At 35.3% G+C, this 20,786-nt stretch overlaps 1 protein-coding gene across 1 annotated transcript in view; it reads right to left on the minus strand.

Moving 5' to 3' along the window:
- Nucleotides 1–19,475, minus strand: part of ZNHIT6 (zinc finger HIT-type containing 6) — a 56,571-nt gene extending 37,096 nt beyond the window's left edge. Inside the window, exons 1-5 of the mRNA XM_017661173.3 lie at nucleotides 18,636–19,475; nucleotides 17,413–17,478; nucleotides 17,220–17,326; nucleotides 17,050–17,135; nucleotides 11,151–11,254 (exon numbers count right to left, since the gene is read on the minus strand). Of these exons, the coding sequence (XP_017516662.3) occupies nucleotides 11,151–11,254; nucleotides 17,050–17,135; nucleotides 17,220–17,326; nucleotides 17,413–17,478; nucleotides 18,636–19,300 (1,028 nt within the window). The 5' untranslated portion in view covers nucleotides 19,301–19,475. The remainder of the gene's footprint in view (nucleotides 1–11,150; nucleotides 11,255–17,049; nucleotides 17,136–17,219; nucleotides 17,327–17,412; nucleotides 17,479–18,635) is intronic.
- Nucleotides 19,476–20,786: the final 1,311 nt, after the last annotated feature.

A 20,786-nucleotide genomic window follows, 5' to 3' on the forward strand; every position in this document is an offset into this window, starting at 1 on the left:
ACCATAGAGCTAAACATTTTCAAATAGTTAACCAGTTTGTACTGAGCACCTATTATGTAATCCCCAGCAAAGATCACTGCAAAATCCACTGTTCCCCCATGACCATAACTGCTAAACACGTCAATTCACTTTCCTTTGCTTTTTTCTAAAGTCAGTTTGCAGCAAAGTATAAACATGTATTACTTATAAGACACCACGCAAAAAAAAAAAAAAAAACAGTACTGTGCTTTAAGAAGTACTTAAACAAAACTATATAAGGAAAAAAGTGCTATTGATATTAATCACAGAGGTGGGTGGATGTATCATTGCAATATAATTTGAATGCTGTAATTTTATCCAAAAACAAAAAGTAGCTTTTTGAATATGTAAAAGGTTATTTCTTTACAAGAGAGACATCTAGTGGCTAGCTTCTAAAACAGGAACTGGAGCTCAAATATTAATTCATGCTGTTGTTTAATAATGGGCACATTTCTTCTATCTTAATACTCTCAGTCTAAGAGAGACCCATTGACAGAGAGCTAAAGAACACTGGGCCAAAAGGAAGTTAAAACCTGAGTTCTAAGCTGACAGTGATAGAGGAAATGGCAAGAAGGACTGGGTTGCTTAGAACTGGAGGTTGAGGTCATGTGGAGACAAACTGGGGGAGGGGAAGTCCATTTCTGGGGAATGGGTGGTTAGTCCACAGGAGAGTCCAAGGCAAGAATTAAGCTAAAGGTATTATTCGGAAGGGGTCTCTCAGTCTACATCTTTTTCCAATTGACAAGTCAAAGTGCATTCCCCACCTCACTGCTGAATCCTCAGACCCAACAGCTAGGAAAACAGAATGAGGGACTTGGGAACTAAAGGAGACTAACTATCCAAGCACAACCAATACAGTCTGCAGGTGTGACATTCCCAGTTTCCTGTAGCAATACCCTAAAATATAACTGAAAAAGGGGGGCAGCCATGGATAAAAACATAGCATTTTGTACTTTTCAAAGATTTACAGCTCAAAATGTATAATGGCCCTGCTAACACCTATCAACATCTTTTAAAATTATTATTTTTAAAAACTAACTTATTTATTCTTAAAATAAGCATACAGGCACATGATCTAAAATTAAAAAAGGTACAAAAGGGCACATAATTCCCATCTCTGTCCACCTCCACAAAACTCCCCCCCATTAAGATAATCAAGGTTACCAGTTTATAATATAATCATTTACATATATAAACTTTATTTTTCACACAATGGTAGCACACATACAATGATATGGTTCTACATCTATCTCTATTCACTTAATATTTCTGGTAATTATTCTACATTGATAAACTCAGAGTTGCTTCCTTCTTTTTCCATTATAAAGGTGTACCATAATTTATTTAAGTAGTCCACTATCGATGAATATTTAGATTCATACTACTCTTTCGCTAGTACAAATAATGTTGTGCTGAATATCCTTGTACATATTTCAACTTCCTTATGTAGGAGTATATCTATCAGATAAGGTCCCAGAAGTAAAACTGTTAGGTGAAAAAGTAATTATCATGCCTTCCCAATCCACTTCTTTTCCACCTAGTGACCTCACCTTAGTACTGGGGCCAGTGTTTATTTTAAACAATTAGCGCATCACGTAGAAGAGGTAACCTGAAAACCCTCTCAGTAGCATACATTAAGGAATCAACATATAGAGCACATCAGCAAGTAAAAAAAACTTCAGGGGCCAAAGGAGGCAAGAGCTAAAAACCACAGTAGAACGTGGAATCTACCTACACCTGCCCAGAAGTCCTCTGGCCAACATTGGTAACCAACAGGCTTGCGTTTCAACAGCCACTGGGTGACATGATACAAGACCTTGGGCCCACATCAGCTGGAGACCTCAAACTGAGATGACTGCATAAAACCAGTGAAAGGGTAAACCAAAAAAAAAAGATCCTGCCCACTAGGAAAGGGAGACAACAAGGAAACTTGTTGACCTCAAACTGGGCTCTAGGGAAAAAGGCAGAAGGGATGGGGGAAAGGTTTCAATTGAGAATGCTTAACTATCGCTTCCTCAAATGTGTTTGGGGTACAAATTATTGCTACTAGTATAGTCTTGAGAACATCACACTAACATGTGCCATGTGGTATTTGTCATAAGCAAAAGCATACCACTTTCTACATGAACTGGAGTTCACAATTACATTTTAGATAAAAAAAACCAAAACAAGGAAACAAGCTGCCATAATCAAGAATCAGCAGAAACAGCAGACAGCAGTTAACAGACTTACAATAACTTCAGATACTGGAATTACATTATATTATTGCACAGGAAATAAATGTCCTAAATTACTGAGCAAAGGAGGCTTAAAACACGAGGAAGGAATGCAGTTCTATCTAAAAAGCCGGACAGATTTGAGAAAGAAACAGAACTTCTAGAAATGAAAAATGTAATTGACCACACACTCAATGCATGGGCTAAAGATCAATGAGACACAGCTGAGGAGAGAAAGTGACATGGACAATATAGCTGAATAACTTACCCTGAATGTAGGAAAGACAAAAAAATAAGAGATTAAGAAAATGGATTATAATTTTCCAGAACTGTCATATTCAGAAAGCACAACAAATTCCAAGCAAGATAAAATTTAAAAAATTACATGAAGACACATATCATAGTGAAATTGCAGAACTCCAAAGACAAAAGTGAAGATCTTCAAAGAAACTGAAAGAGAAAGCCTACATAAAACATAGCATTATTCAAAGTGATAAAAGAAGTAAAAAGACAGTGGTATAACTAACTTAACTGCAGTACTAAAATAAATGTCAACTTAAGTCAAATTTCCTCCCCCTCTGGGGAGGAAAGGAGCCAATGAAGAAAAACTCTGGGGTGATCATAATGTTCTATATATACTCATAGGCACACGGTTATACAGACATACATACCTTTGCAATACTGAGGGCTTTGGTTCCCGACTCCCGCAATAAGGAAAATATTACAATAAACAAAGTCAAATAAAATTTTGGCTTCCCAATGCATATAAGTTATGGTTTTATATTATACTGTAGTCAATTAACTATTCAACAGCATTACGTCTGAAAAAACAATGTACACACCTTCATTTAAAAATATTTTACTGCTAAAGAATGCTAAGCATCTGAGCTTTCAACGGGTCCTCATTTTCTTGCTTGTGGAAGGTCTTGCCTCACTGTCGATGGCTGCTAGCCAATCAGGGTGGTGGTTGCTGTGAAGGCTGGGGTGGCTTTGGCAATTTCTTAAAATAAGACAAAGATGAAGTCTGCAGCATCAACTGACTTCTTTTCACAAACAATTTCTCTGTAGCATATGTTGCTATTTGGTACCATTTTATTCACAACAGAACTTTCAAAACTGAAACAAATCCTCTCAAGGCCTGCCACTGCTTTATCAACTATGTTTATATAATATTCTAAATCTTTTGTTGTCATTGCAATAATCTTCACAGCATCTTCATCAGGAGTAGATTCCATCTCAAGAAACCACTTTCTTTGCTCATCCATAAGAAGCAACTTCTCATCCATTCAAGTTTTATCTTCAGATTGCTGCCATTAATTCAGTCACATTTTCAGGCTCCATTTCTAATTCCAGTTTTCTTTCTATTTCTACCACATCTTCAGTAAATCTTGAGTCTCCACAGAAATCTTGAGTCCCTCAAAGTAATCCATTAGGGTTAGAATCAACTTTTTGCAAGTTCCTCTTAATGTTGATATTTTGACCTCTTCCCAACATTCATAAATATTTTTAATGGCATCTGGAATGGTGAATCCTTTCCAGGTTTTCAAAAGACTGCCCAGATCCATCAGAGGAATCACTATGTAGGTAGCCATTGACTCATAAGATGTAGTTCTTAAATAGTAAGACTTGAAAGTGACAATGACTCTTGAATCCACGGGCCACAAAATGGATGTTGTGTTAGCAGCATGGAAACATTATTCTTGTTGCACATCTTCATCAGAGCTCCTGGATGACCAGGTGCATTGTCAATGGGCTGTAATAATTGGAAAGGAATCTTTTTCTGAATAGACCTCAACATTGAGCTTAAAATATTCAGTAAACAATGTAAACAGATGTGCTGTCACCCAGGCTTTGTTCTTTTACAGCACAGGTATACCATTATTTTTAAGGGCCCTAGAATTTATGTATGTATATGAGTGCTGGATTCAACTTAAAGTCACCTGCTATATTAGCCCCTAAAAGGGGCTTTGTTTTTGGAGTCTGGCATTGACTTCTTTTCTCTAGCGATGAAAGTCCTAGGTAGCATCACTTTTCCAATATAAGGCTGTTTCATCTAAATTGAAAATTTTTGTTTAGTGTAGCCATCTTCATCAATTATCTTAGCCAGACCTTCTGGATAACTTGCTGCTTTATCTGCACTTTTATGTTTTGGAGATGGCTTCTTTCCTTAAATCTCATTAATGAACCTCTGTTAGCCTCAAACTTTCCTTCTATAGCTTCCTTACCTCTCTCAGCCTTCCCAGAATTGAAGAGAGTTAGGGTCTTGGCTTGGATTAGGCTTTGTCTTAAGGGAATGTTGTGGTTTGATCTTCTAACCAGACCACTAAAACTTTCTCCATATTAGCGACTGGGGTGTTTTGCTTTCTTATGATTCATGTGTTCATTGGAGTAGCACTTTTAATTTCCTTCAAGAACTTTTACTTTGCACTCACAACTTGGCTACCTGTTTGGCACAAAAGGCCTAGGTTTTGACTTAGTGACAGACCTGTGATTCTTCCTTTCACATGAACACTAAAAGGCCACTGCAGTGTTATTAATTAGCCGAATTTCAATACTGCTTTGTTTCAGGGTATAGGGAGGCCCTAGAAGATGGAGAGAATGGAGGGAATGGCTAGTGGGTAAGCAATCAGAGCATACACAACAATTTTTTATTAAGTTCGCTGTTTTATATGGGTGCAGTTCCTGATGCCCCAAAACAATTACGATAGTAACATCAAAGATCACACAGATCACCATAAAAAATAGAATAATGAAAACGTTTGAAATATTGCAAGAATTACCAAATTGTAACAGAGACAGGAAGTAAGCAAATGCTTTGTAAAAATGATGCTGGTACAGTTGCTCAACACAGAGTTCTACAGACCTTCACTTTGCAAAAAAGGCAACAGGTACACAAAAAAGTGGCAATAAATGGAGGTGCCTGTATATGCATTTGTCAAAACTCAAGAAATGTACACTTAAGATTTGTGCATTTCATTGCAAGGAGACTTTCAGTAGGGAAAGTGAGCTTCATATCTTTCAGACAGTTGTTTAAACTCTTTTTTTCTTTTTTACTGAGTGTATCATGGATATCATTCAATGGTAATACTCCTACATCTAATTCTGTTTCTGTTTAATGGCTACATAGAATTTCAGTCATAGTATGAAGGTACTATCTTTAAGTCAGTTCCATACTTACTGACACTTGAGGTTGTTGCTAGTTTTTACATTATTAAAAACAATGCTGCAGTATATGTGTACATATATTTCTGTGAACAGTACTAACACATTTGTAAGCTAAATTCCTTGAATTCCTTAAATTCCTTGTAAGCTAAATGTTAATCCATGTATAACATTTTGAGAAATACTACCAAATTGTTTTCTAAAATGACTCCTAATTTATACTCTCAAGAACAGTGGAAGAGCAAAATGGCCTGGGTAACCCATAACCTTCATTTTATTAGAAATTGTTACTATATGCTTACCAGCTATACAGTATGTACCTTTCTACAATGTATGTACATACATATTTTTTCTATGACAGTCTTTCCTATCCTTTTCCCCTTTTTGTAATAAGTTTCAAGTCTTTTTTATTGTTAATGCATAAGCACTCTTCATCATATATGTTAAAGGTTTGGGTTCTTTTTTTTTTCCTAGTCTTTTTGACTTTATTGTTATTTGTGGCCATATAATTTTTTTTGAACTATGTAAATTTAGTTTTCCTCTATGGCTCTGGATGATAGTTTCCTTCCTTGAAGATTATGAAAATACTCCAGTATTTTTAACTTCAAGCTTAAGATTTTGATCCACCTGGAATTTCTAGCAAAAGATCCAGCTTTTCCCTGCCAAAGGGCAAGGGAACTATCTCAGCCCCATTTACTGAATAAGTATCTGTATTCATCTGAAATGCTATTTTGGTCACAATTTAGAGCTTTATGTCTACTTTCTAAAAGTTAACTGTAGATTTCTATGTCAACATCCTAAAAATTAACTAGAATTTCATAAGTTTTAATGACTCATTACTCCTCATTTTCAGGTTTTTTCCTGTGGCATTCCCATGCTTATTCTTCAATGAACCTAAGTAATTTCATGACCCCTTTCCTTCTTCTCAAAAGAAACAAAAACCCAAATCAAAAACAACAAATGTCTACTAGTATTTGTATTAGGATCATGTCATATTTAAAGATAATTCATTTAAGGAATAAATGTTATTTTGGTAATACTGAGTCTCCTAAGAACAAGGAATTTTTTTCCATTTGTTCAAATTTTTCAGTAGAATTTAACTTTTCTTCATATAGATCTTTGACATTTCTTTCAACAGTTTTTGATTATACTAGGTACAAGTGAATATATGTTACGTGCCCTATGAAGAGATAAGGTAAAGCAGTTAACTCTGAAAGAGTCACTATTTTAAAGGAGTTTGGGATCTGCTCCAACAAAAATATGGCAACCTTGGATTGTACACATTTCCTTATTAAGTTACTCTATTTTTAACACAGAATGCCAATATTCTTAATATATAATCACTTCTTATAGAAAACAACTTTTCTTTGTTCATTAAAATTATCCATTATGACAGTTCCTACAAATTCACCAGTCCTCTAAAATTCATTGCTATTAAACACATTTTTGAGCTCACAGACTGATATTATTCCCCATTTAGACTGTAAGATGAAAATTACAGTTCCTATTCTTAGAAAAATTAATACATCACACAATTTTGCCTTATGATTTTAGGAGATTCAGAGTCATATTGGTCAAAAACTCCTGCCACAAAGGATTGCCTGGGTTAGATTGAACCTATGCTTCTGAGGTATCTATTACATCTGCTGCTATATAACCTGCTGGTAGTTCTAGAAAGGTAATTCAGGCACAGTGGAGCATTTCACACTTCACATAGGGCTACTCATATACATTTTTAAACTTATTTTGAAATAACTTCAGACTTCATAGAAAAGTTACAAAAACACTACAAAGAATTCTTCACTTGGATTGTTCAAATGTTGCCACTGCAAAATATTAATTTTAAACAAATTCAATGTGAACTTTTGACTATACTGTAACTTGAGCTGCTTAAACAAGCAAAGGACCAATTTAATACCTAGGGAATAATAATAATCTTAGTTCAGGACCAAAATCTTGTATCAACAATTCCCAAACCCCCAGATCTCTGAAACTTAAAAGTTTCTTCCTAACTCCCTTGGCAGCAAAATCTGAGCCTGTTTATGGTCATTACCCATTTTAATGTGAACATTTGTAGGTATCACTGCATAAACAGTGTTGTTTGATTATGCAGTGTTGTCCCAGACCTACTAAAGATGAATATAACATAGTAAATGTACCATATCCCCAAGGATTTCAGGTAAGATAATGTATACCTTTAATTGTCATTGTATATTATTTACTAAGTGCCACGTACTACTTTAGGTGTTACTTCATTTAATCCTCTTGATAACCCAGTTGGATCTTGCCCAACACCACTTAATTTGTACCAAATGGCAGTGGCAATATTCAATTTCCAGTTTGTCTGAGTGAAACCTTAAAACACTTTTGAAAGTTGAAAAGAAGCATGGAAAATGAATCTCTTAAAAACAGAATACTGAGGGCATGGGAGGTGAAAAGAATTGAGAAGTCTTGATATCTCCTTCTCCTCTCACTTTACCAAATAATACTATACCCTTGTTCATTTTCATATGAAAGGCTGAGAAAACAGATATTTCAAAGAAGGTACATCTAAATGTTTTTTTTTCATTTATTTCTCCTAAAAGTACAGGACCTTATATATTTAGTGTTACTTATACATTACCATTTAGCAATCAAAATTTTCTGCCATGCATGAAATTCGGTAAGTATGTCTTCAGTACTCATCTAAAATGCAGTGGTTCTCAAATAAAGGTGATTTTGCTTCTGCTCCTGTCCCTACTCCAGGGAATATCTGGCGATGTCTGGAGATGGTTTTTGCTGTCACATGGGGGGGTGGTGGGGGGTGGGAGGGGGTGGTGGTGGTGGTGTGTGTGTTTTACCAAAATTCAGTGGGAAACACAGCTTCCCACAATTATGAATTCTCTAGCTTAAAATGTTAACAGTGTCAAGATGAGAGAAATTATGATCTAAATCACTGTTGAAAGCACTGAACAAAAATGAACTAAGTATTATGATATACTAAAGAGATTTTCAAGCTATGAATCAACTAACCAGCAATATATTCTTTAAGTACGGCTCTCAACTGGCTGGGAACTCACCTTAAAGCTTTACTGTATTCACCTAACATCTGAATACAGACATTTTAAATTCAGGTAGTAGCAAAACCATTTTCCACTAAAAATAACAACAGGCAATTTAACAATGAACAAATGGAAAATTTCAGTTACACAGACTAAATTTGTTCACTGGACTCCCCAGATGGTTCTATGAATGAAAGATCATCTTATCACAATGAACTGGATTAAGTCAAACTTTACATTTGAATTTCAAGATATCACTGTGAAATACACAGGCAGATATTGCAGTAGCAATTAAATACAAACAAATTACAACAAATTGTCATTATAATCCTTTTTCATTAAAAAAAAGAGAACTCAGTGTTAGTGAGATGTTTAAACAGGTATTCTCATATACTACAAATGGAAATGAAAACTAGTTTTAATCCTAGTTCATCACTACTAGTTCCACTTTAGAGGAGGAAACTAAGGCAAAATGAAGTTAGAGAGTTTAATTTAAGATCACATAGTTAGGAAGAGGAAGATCAGAATTTGAACCCAGGCAGACTGGCTCCAATTTGTACTCTTAACCACTCCCTTTTACTATCTCTATTCACACAGAATTTTTTTTTTACCACTATTTAAAATACATCAGAAATGACTGGAAGAAAAAAATTAAAGGATGAACGGACTGGTGAAAATATCCACAATTTATGTAACAGACCAAGATGGGACATAAACAAGCACACATTTATAGAAAGAAAAATTCAAGAGCTCAACATCTCTAATAATTAATTATGCAAAAAGGGTTACTAATTTTCAATTAAAGTGCAGGTATAACTAAGGCCCTCACATACTTTTTTGAGGAAGGTACAAAGTGGTACTATTTTTGGGAGGACAATTTGGGGTTTCTCTCAAAAATGTATATGTCTGTAGTCTCTGACCCAGTAATTCTGCTTTCCAGGAATAGATCCTACAGATAGTCACATGTAAGAACACAAAACAATTTGTTTAAGGATGTTTATTACAGCATTATTTCTAATGAATAAAACCTAGAAATAGGCTAAATGTTCACAAATATGGGATTTAAATACTAGGATATAGCAGTGTAGTTGGAATATATACTTCAAAATAGAGGAAGATTTGTAGTATAAGGAAAGAAGTCCACAATATATTGTTAAATGGAAAAAAGCTAGATGCAGAAAAAGAGTGTGTGTCTATTCATAAAAGGTAATGTTTAACTTGAAGAAAGCCATGTAACTTTTTATCTATATGAATATTTAATTATTTTGTTTTACTTTATTAATTGAAAAAAGAGACACATGATTAGAAGGAAATGTGAAAAGTTACTAGTGCTCATCACTAGTGGAATTACGGGTGCTGTTTTTCCTTTAAACTTTTTTATGATGAGAATGTTTCATTCTTAGAAATGACTGTATATACTGATTCTTTCCTATACTCAAGTAGCCAGGTAGATTAATATACTAAAGGTCATATAACTAAATTAACATACTAATTAAACACTAATAATATCGTAGCATAAAATAATACACTAATATAAAAACATTAGCTTCATTTTATAGATGTGAAAGCAGCTAAGAAATTGACTCTAATGCCTTTTGTGTAGTATGTTGCTAATGTCCTCTTAAGAAAACACTAAAAATATAAGAAAACCCCAAATCATTGTACATTCATGAGTAAAAAAGGCATAATGCAAGGAAAGTTCAGTTTGCCATTTTGAGATCTGAGTTGTTCCAAAAAAACAAAGTATAAATCTGGATCCTAAAAGCAAAATTACATATATTCAGAAATACTGAATGTAATATTCTTATAAAAAATTACATACCCCCAAATTTTACATTTGAGGCTGTATGCTTTTTAAGTACTGAGGACTAAGTTCTGATCACAATCATTCTGAAAGAGGAATACACTTTATATTTGAGAAGGCAAAACAATTACCTTAGATTTCAAACAAATTTTGTCAATTTTAAAATATGCCAGTTTGCAAATGCACAAAGGAATCATCCCATATTTAATTAATAAACAGCATTGCTTTACTTCTAGAAGCCAAACGAGGAAAAAGGAAAACCACCTTTACAAATATTTATGTCTTAAAAAATATAAAATAAATAGATAACACCATCTTCTTATAGCATAACCCCCATATCATACAAATGAGGCCCAGGAAAAGGAAGTAATTCACTCAAGGCCTCACAGTTACACTTTAAGAAGGCAGCAAACTAATATCTGTTTTATCATCTGTTCACAGATTCACTACAGAGTAAATGTCCCAAATCCCCTTCTTCCCCATCATTAGATTTCAAATGAATTCTTATTTGGAACTCCAAAACAGAAAAGATTATAAAAATTGAGCTGCTCCAGTTAAAACTGTGCAGAGGTCTTGCTTTGACTCTTCACTTTGCCCCTTAAACCTCTGAAATATTTCCACGGTATCTTAGGTCTTAGAGACACACACACACACACACACACACACACACACACACACACACACACGCATAAACTCTGCAAGCACATATTTTTATGAGTCGTGTAACACAAAATTAGTGTAAGTTTCTAAATGCTTATTTTCAATTTGTGCAATTATATTGTCATGGACCAGTAACAGCTCAAAGACCACAATCTGGGTGGCAATATTCCATTAACAAACCAAACATTAAAAAATGTTCATGATTAAATTGGAATACCTGATATACTACAAAAAATGCTCAAAACTTACCTCTTATCGAAAAATGTTGAATTTTCTTTTCTCTTAGTGAATCCGTTGGGTAGAAGTTTTAAGCTAATACCTTGCTTTCGGGCACGATTTTTCATAAAGTACATCTAACAACCAAAAACAGACAAGTTTTAAAATGCTTTAAATTTCAAAAATTAATGAAACAATGTTCAAAATATGATGATTAAGATTTGAGTATTTATGCTTCACAAACTGTGTAGGCAGCAATATTTCATTTAATCCTTACAATACTATGAGATAGTTACCCCAATTTGAGCAATAAAAATTAATGAGATGCTAACATTTTACAGCTATTTCTGAGAGGTAGAGCCTTATTCAAACTCAAGTTTGTCTAATTCCAGAGCCTGTGCTTTTAACCATATGCTCTATAAGCCAAAGGAAGGATTTTATGGGGATTTAAAAAAATGCAGGTCATTTGGCAACCAAAGGGGCTACCTATATAGTTCTTCCTCTTTTACTGTTATTTTTATACCCTAGTTAGCTGTATATATGCTGCTTTTATGCCTAAACAGGTAGCTCACTCAGAAGAAACTGTGGTACTGCCTAGTACAAGGCCGAACTTAAAGTGGCCACTGTTGGAGGCTGTACAAAATGGGATATGACAACATTCTGCCACTGACATGTGACTCCAACCACTTGGGTTGGTTGAGCTGAGCTAGTCAACTCCAGAGAGCAGTGAAGGAAGTAATACCATCACAGAAGGAAGATCACTCAAAGAAATGAAGTATAAATGCAAGTTTTGCTTAAGTGAATGGAGATCTAGAATCTGCAATACAAAAAGTTAGACAATTAAGCAATAAACCATTAGCTAAGTAGGAAAATGATTTAAGAAATTACATGCAATTTTATAACTTATGAGACTTTGGTTTCAGTAATGGCAGTGGTTTGTAAGGACCACCACACCCAGTGAAAACACGTAAGAATACCAGATAATGGAGGCAATACATATATGTAATAAAATATATTTTACAGTCACCTTAAAAGCATTGAAGACCTGACAGAAACAGAGAAACAGTTAAATACAGGCTGATACAATGAAAGTGAAAACCCAGAGAGGTAAGTAAAGCAATGAAGCCACTTGTACAGATTTTGGCTAAGGCTTCCTATTTCAACAGCCTCCCTAGCAAGAGACTCATCAAGACCCAGCAATCTTCTGGGAACTCTCCTCAAACGAAGCCAAGTCATAAAAAACATACCCTCTGGATAAGGATGAATTGGAAATAAACTCTATCCCAGAGCATGCGAAATTTGTATTGGTCTAAATGGAACCAGGGGGGAAAACCCATTAGAAGTTGTAGTCATGGGCAAGCCCTTGCTCAGATTTGAAATGATATGCCTTGCTTGTGTGTTCAAGGGAATCTTAAGCCTTTAACATGGTTTAAGATAGGCCTACTTTGCAATGTTCCTGGGTACCTAGTAGAACAAAAGATAAAGTCTATTTGTCCCAGTCTTCAAAAAATTCTTACAAATAATTTTAGTTAAAAAAACAGTACTCAATAAAAAATAAGGATAAATAAGAAAACAAGGTTCAGTAAGCAGAAACCAAAAAGAGCAAAAGAGTTAGATAAGACAGTTCTCCATATGTTCAGACATGAAGAGATTACACACAGATTATAAAACAGCTCTGAAAAATTTAAAGTAATAAAAGAAATCCTGAAAATATCTGCAGTGGAGAAAAACTACAAAAAGTGACTTAGCGTATTTTTAAAAGAACCAAATAGAACCAGAAAATGTTCAGAATGCATTACAGAAATAGAATGAAAAAGTCAGAGGCTAAATGATAAGTAAGATGTAGAGAAAAGAGTAAGTCACATTTAATGGTATTTTTGGAAGAGAAGAGAAGGAGTAAGGCAGAGGCAGTATTTTAATGTAAGTATACTGATAATTTCTCAGAACTGAGGAAAGATACTCCACAGACTGAAGAAGTCTAACAATTTCCAAGATGCATAAGAAATTTGCATTACATTATAGCAAAAATGCACACCAAAGATAAAAAGAATGCAAGAAAAAAGATTCCAAAGGCAGTTTATAAAAGACAGATGACTTTACAGTAACAACAATGGAAGCCAACTGATAATGGAAAAATAATTCTACAGAGAAAAGTCATTTATGAGTGAGGATGAAATAAATAAAAATTTGAACAAATATTGATAGAGTAATCTAAGAATTGGCAAACAGCAAACCCTCTAAAGGATATTTGAAAAGATGTACTTAGGCAGAAAGACACTGATCTCTCATATGAAAGGTCTATTATGATAGAAGGAATAAAGGGCAAGGAAGTAGAAAATATGAAGAAAAATCAAAATAAACATTAACTGGATAAAATAGTAATTCTTGTCTGGGAATTTTTATAAAAAGTAAATTTAAATACCTGGAAACAGTAAGAAAAGTCAATAGAAGGTTAAATGGAATTTACTCTTCTAAATTAACTGCTGGCAAACTGGGGTCAAATCCTGCCTGCTGCCTATATTTATAAATAAATTTTGTTGGAATATAGCCCTAACCCGTTTGTTTATGTACTGTTTATGGCTGCTTACTTGCTATAACAGCAAAGTTGGATAGATGTGATAGAAACCATATGATTTGAAAAAATATTTACTATCTGACCCTTCAAAGAAAAAGTTTGCCAACTCTGGTTCTAAGGTCCTTGCATTATCAATGTACAGAGCTAAGGTATTGATTAACTTTAGATACCAGTAAATTAAGTATGCATGTTGTAATGTCTAGTTTAACAACAAAGGATAGAAAAAGGGTATATAACTTCTAAACTGATAGAAAAAATTCAAACAATGAAAAAAGATTACTTTAAAAGACTGAAGAAAAAAACAAAACAAATGGGACAAATAGTACATATAAGGTGATACATTAAAAGTCAAACATACAGGTAATTTTATTAAAATGTAAACTAGCTTAGCGATTCACTTAAAGGTTATAGATTATCAGACTGGGGAAAAACCAGAAATCAACTATGTGGTGCTTTGAAATGACATACAGAACGTAAGAATACAGAAAGGGCTTAAATAAAAGGAAAAAATACACCATGCAAATACTAAGCAAAGGAATGATACAGTTTTATTAGTATTAGACAAGGTACACAAAAAGATATAAGCTAGAGAGGGTTACCTTGTAATGCCAAAGGTTAAGTCGCCAAGAAGAAATATTCCCTGAGTTATGTATCTAATAATTTAGCCTTAAAGTATATAAAGCAAAACTACTTGAACCACAGAGAAACATACAAATCCTATTGACTATCTCTATTGGGAAATGTTAACATACCTCTCTCTCTGTGACTGATAGGAAGAAACAGACAAAATAAAATAAAAAAAAGAACCCAGCAATGTCATAAACAATTCAAACAACATAATTAACAAACCTGATCTAAAAAAGATACACAGAATCTATATTCAGCAACTGTAAAATACTTTTTTTCCAAGCAAACTGAGAACATTATAAAACTTGACCACATGCTAGGCATAAACACAGTCTTAATGTATTTTAAAGGAATTAAGTCAGGGCAGAGAATGTTCTCTGACCACAATACAATTAAACTAAACATAAAAAAGGATATAACAAAAGTTAAGAGGACACATTAAGAAGATAAAAAAAGAAATACAATAGCAACAAGAAGATGCAAATAATCAGTATCACAAATGAAATGACTGTTGAGCTCCTACAGACATGTAAAGGAAAATGTTATGGAGAACTTCATGCTAATAAACTTGAAAATTTAAGTCGAATGGACAAATTCTTAGAAGACATAATTGTCTAACAATGATTCAAGACACAAGAAACCCGAACAGCACCATAAATAGTAAATAATACACCTCAGTGGCCCAAATTCTAAGCCCATATTGGTTCAGTAATAAATTACCTAACTCCCAAGGAAGAAATAGTTCCAACATTTAGTCAAGGTATCTAAGAACAAAATAGGAGTATTCCCAAATAATTTTATGAAACTAGAATCATATTGATATGGAAATCTGAGAATAGCAAAAAGGAAAATCAGATGTCAATCCCACTCAACAGAAATACAAATGAATGAATTTTTCACACAATACAGAACAGAATTCTGTGAAGTATAAAAAACATGATATGCTATGAGAATAATATAGCACACAAGTTTAGTAAACCAAAAGATAGTATTATTATATTATTACTAGATTATTAAAATACTATCAGTTAAGAGATTATATTATTACTATTAAAGTATTATAGTTTAAAAGAACAAAAATGAAGTAATTGAATACAGAAATATCATTTGGTAAAATGTATCTACCATTTGTGATGAAATCTGTTAGTAAATAGCAATATAACTTTCTTAATCTAGATGTCAAATTTTATCAATAAAACTTTAAGAGCAAACATCTTTGTGAAAGCTTGGAAGTTTTCCCTTTGTGATCAGAAGTTACAAAACCAAGGTGTACAGAAACATTAATACAGCAGGCTCAAGACTGTTATCCTTAGAAGGTCCTGCTTACAAGGCTGGTCTGCAGCTAGGAATTAGACTGACCGGTAAATGGTTTCCTACACTGACATAAAACTTTTCTTAAAATGTTAAGAATGGTTCACTGTGCCTAAATCGTTTACATAAACAAAGTGATTCTATCTGCTTTACTTCTGGGAAATCTGGTATATGCTAGTTTAGAGGGTGCTTCACCAGCCCCCAATAAAAGCCTTGGGAAATGAATTACTAATGAGCTTCCCTAGTAGATAATACATTACATGTGTTATCAAACTGAGGAATTAACCATGCCAATGGGAGAGGGCCCTTAGAGGCTCATGTCTGGATTCCTCAAGACTTTGCCCTGTATGCTTTTCCCTTTTATTATTTTTGCTCTGTATCCTCTCACTGTATCAAGTTTTAGCCACGAGAACAACAGTACGTTGAGTTCTATGAATCTTTCTAGTAAATCATCAACACAAATATCTACTATTATCAATAGTCTTTGAGATTAAACTGGAAGTCCTAGCTATTTCAATAAGGCAAGAAAAAAGAGATTATAAAAGAATAAGGATGGAAAGACAGAAAAAAAATTGTGATGAATTCTTAAGTTTTACTTCTGCATAGTGCTTAATGAAAAAGGGATGAATGAGTATGAAAATTAGGTACATTAAAACAAGTCCTGTTAGCTCTTCTTTCAGAACCAGACTCCTATTACTTGTCAATATTTCTAACAGCATTATCCAAACCACCATCATCACTCATTTGAACAACAGCAATAGCCTTATAACTGGTCTCTCGGCTTCCAATATTTTACCCTCCCCCGCTAACTTGCCCAACAGCAGCAAGATGATCTTTCAAAAAGCAAATGTGCTCAAAATCTTCCATAGCTTCTATTTCCACTTAGAGTACATTAGAAGCCCTCACCAGTTTCTCTGATTTCATATTCAACATTCTCCTCCTCTCTCAACTATGCTTCAGTTACCCTGCTCCTCTTTTAATTCCTCAAACACACCAACCTCATTCCTGACTCAGTCTTTGGTTTTGTTACTACCTGGAATAGTCTTCTTCCAAATGTTCACATAATTTGCTTCCTTCTCACTATTGAGATCGCTGCTTAAATGTCATCTCAGAGAAGCTTCTCCTGACCACTGTATTAAAGATAGTACCGCCCCACTTACTCCCAACACCATTTTTATTTTCTTTACTTCCCTGTGCCTTCTTTATTTTCCACATGCACATAGCTCTACTTCTCTCCTGTCTCTCCCACTACAATACAAGCTCCACAAGGGTGAAGGAAGGGCTTTGCTTTGGTCAATGCTTATCCCTAGCAACTGAGAAGTCCCACATCATGGTAGCCACTTAATACATATGAGTGAAAAAACGAATCTAATTGATTACAAGGAATTCTAACTGGAAGAGATTAGAAGAAATACTTACATGTTTATTGCTTATTGGTCTTTTCAAGAAAACATCTCTAGAAATATGGTCTGCTTTTCTTGCCACATCTTCCAAAAATCGATAATCTAAAAATTTCAAAACAGAAACTAAACAAATGACATATGCCAGTAGCCAGGAAGCATCAATCTGCTACGTCTAAGATGGCTTACCACTCAGGAGATTCATTTCAGTAAACTGTGGTATTGAAATATATGCAGTTTTATCTCGAACTCCATTACATGTCAGCTCTGCTTTGTGTTTCTTTACACAGGGCAAACTGAAGAGACAAAGAGAGGGTGCTTTTATACTGTGAGGTAAGGAGAGTACAGACAGAGGTAATAAAGTAGGAAATTACATATATACCTGCACGAATATCGCATACAACGTGGACATCTGTACTTTGCTTCTTTTGTACCACAAGTCCCACACCTACAAAAACCCACATGAAACTTAATAAATTACCAAATACTAACCACTTATTTATAAAATTTTAATGCTGAGTCAATTGTCAAAATTTACAGATGTTAGCACAGTGAATAAAGTATATACAAGTAACTGATAAAATACCTGACAGCTGTCAGACATTGTTAAAAAAATTCTCTAGGAAACCGTGTCCAAATGACACTGCATTTACAATGCTGTTAATGATACATAATTCAAGAAAATGTAATACACTCTAAAAGATTATCTCACTTTTTAATTCTTTTTCCACTATAGAGAATGAGATTAACCACTGATACTTCAATTTGTAATTCCTTGCAATCTGTTAATGACTGCGTGTGTGTGTGTACGTGTGTACATTTATGCGTGCTTACCTGCGTATACCCAGAATTCCAGTCTACGAGCTATGTTTAGACACCTTAAAAGCACGCACATCAGAAAAAGAATTTAACACTCAGTCATTTAAGGAGTAGCACTTGTGTCTTTTTTCCCCCAACTCCACACTCAACCTAGAATGGGCACCAAAATAATCTAGAAATGCTTTTGCATTATCTGTCCTCAATGCTCTTCTAGAATCTTGGGATTCTAACAATCCAACTACAGCTAATTCTATTTGTCTCAGTGTTCTAGACAGTACTAGTCCCAAGAATCTGACCACTCCTTATTTCCTATGCGGTCACATGATAACACACAAGGAAGTTATATCAAAAGCAACAAATTTTCATAGTACCTGTAGAGAAACTAGACAATTGGGTGGATTTAATTTTAACACAATCCATTTTGCTGTTGTTGGTTTTGTTAGACCTTTCCTCATCTCTAGCCTCTCAAAGAAATACTGAGTCAAGAACATATTATATCAAGCCAGAATCTGATCCAAGGGTTTTTTGGTCTTAAAATTTTCACATCCTAACTTGGTCCCTTCCCACTGGACACTACCAAGCACACATTATTTTCACTTAATTTGTTGTCATCTGACAAAACCCTCCCTTTCCAATTCCACCCCCACCCACCACCACTCAGGCTCCAGGGATCCAGGCTTGCATTTATTCTGTATTCCACACTCTGCTGGTAGTGTAGTTCCCTTCAATCTAGACAACAGATAACTTCTCAGTTTTATTTTCCCAGTGGATTTCTCCCTGCCCTACCTTGACATGGCCAGTTTCCGCTTCAAGTACACAGGAGGATTTATCTGAGGTTCTTCTTTCACTTTTGTATCATTCATCACTTCTTTCTTCGGGAAATACTTCTCTTCTTTTATACACACTTCATCCATCATTTCCTCCTCTTTTATGTTTTGACCACCAAACGTCTCCTCCTGTTTTATTTCCAAGTTATCTTTTTTCTCTTCCTTCACTTCTAGCCAGTCCATTACCTCTTCCTTCACCTTCACTTTTTCTTTTACCTCTAGTTCATTCACCTTCTCTTCTTTTACAACCAAACTACTATTCATTTCCTCCTTCACCTCCAACGTTCCCGGTTTCTCCTCCTTCACCTCAGGCCCATCTTCCACCTCCTGCTTTACCCTCTGGCCGCCCAGCATACCTTCTTCCATTTCCGACCAATCCATAACTTCTTGCTTCACAACCGTGGGGTCCACTCGCATTCCCTCTGCCCTTTGTCCGCTTCCTTCTCTTCTAACCCCTGTATTCTCCATCCCTGTCAATCCATTCCCCGCTTCCCCACCGCCGGCCTCCCTAGTCCCTGCTTTGCCCCTGACTCCTTCCCTACCGGGCTTAACACTCAGCCGCGCCCCCTCAGCTCCACTCTGGAGACCTACTCCCAATGTCTGTGTATTTTCAGCAAAATCCATCAGCTCACGACCCTTGGTCCCCGGGACCACTCTGTCCTTCAATGTAGCTGGTCCACGCCAACAGGAACAAATTACACACCAGAACACCAACAGCGACCCACGTGTGAGCTGGGAAGTCACAATCTGCACACGCCGGGCCAAAGCGTTCCGACCAATTTGTCGTAAAGCAACGCTTCCGCACCTCGCCACCTCACGACTCATAGAGCTCTTTACGGCTCTGCGGAGGTCTGAACCTCCGTGGGACCACGCCCACTGTGAGCTGGTGTCTTGGGCGGAGCTTCGCCGAACGCCCGCCCTGGGGGAAGCCTCGGCCCGTGGCCACACTCAATTAATAGAGAGGAAGAGACTTGGGGGGGAGAGAAGCAAAATGTTTACTCTTGGATTTGGACGACCCACCCTGATTTGGATTAACGATTAAACCTAATCTTGTGTGAAAATGACGGATACATCTAATACTATGTCCCGGCTTCAGTTTCTTCACCTACACCCTAGAGACGATGGTATTACAAATCTTAGTGTTATTGTGAAAATTAAATGGAAACAAGCTAGCAGTGCCTGAAGTAAACTCATGTAGTGACTGTTATTCCTGGGAATCTTTATAGGTCTCAGGTAGAAAAGAGGGCATTAACTTTTATTCTTTCAATACTTTGTCAGTAATAGCCCTCAGCCATTTCTCTGTCCCTAGCATCCTACAGAATTTTAAGAGAGTGTATATAATATGTGTGTGTGTGTGTAAATATATAAATTAAATACATAAAAATATATTTAAAGATGGAAACACAAGTTAAATCCATCAGGACTAGAAGATCTAAAATAAACACACAAAAATACAAAAAAAAAATTCCCCCTTCTCACATCTGTTTCAATTACTTAAAAAAATTATTATTATTACATACTGGGCATTAATTTTCACCTAATCTTCACATCATTTCTGTGAGACATACATTCACATTTCTTACTTTCACCTAATCTTCACTTCATTTCTGTGAGATATGTATTTTTCTCTCTGCATAAGGATACTTCAAAGAAATGGCTTCTTTAGCTATAGGTTGCTTTGTGCTACCTCAAGTCCTGCTATAGTTTACAGGGTATTCAGCTCTTACCCTCATTCACAAGTTAGCCTGGGAATGGCAATTTTGATTGAGTGGGAAGAGTGAGAAAGAGGTAAATTTGAAACCTTAGGGCATCACTGATTACGCAGTATTGGAAGCAGCATTGAAGTAAGCTGAGAGAGTTTAATAAAATCTTGTGAGTTGTGAGGAAGAAGCTTCCACAGGAATTATATGGACAGTCTCTTTTGCAGGTACTTACAGGTGCCAGCTGCTCGTGGAGTCAGAGAGCTTGACTGTATTTTCAGGCTAGATTACACATTTACACTAGAAAAAGAGGCTAAATGACAGAAAGAAATCCACGTGGCCTTGCTAAAGACAAGATTTGGAAGATGGGAGCAACATGAGGGAGGGCTGATTCTCAAAAGAATAAAGCA

This window comes from Manis javanica, chromosome 4, assembly GCF_040802235.1.
Source record: "Manis javanica isolate MJ-LG chromosome 4, MJ_LKY, whole genome shotgun sequence".
NCBI classification, from domain to species: domain Eukaryota; kingdom Metazoa; phylum Chordata; class Mammalia; order Pholidota; family Manidae; genus Manis; species Manis javanica.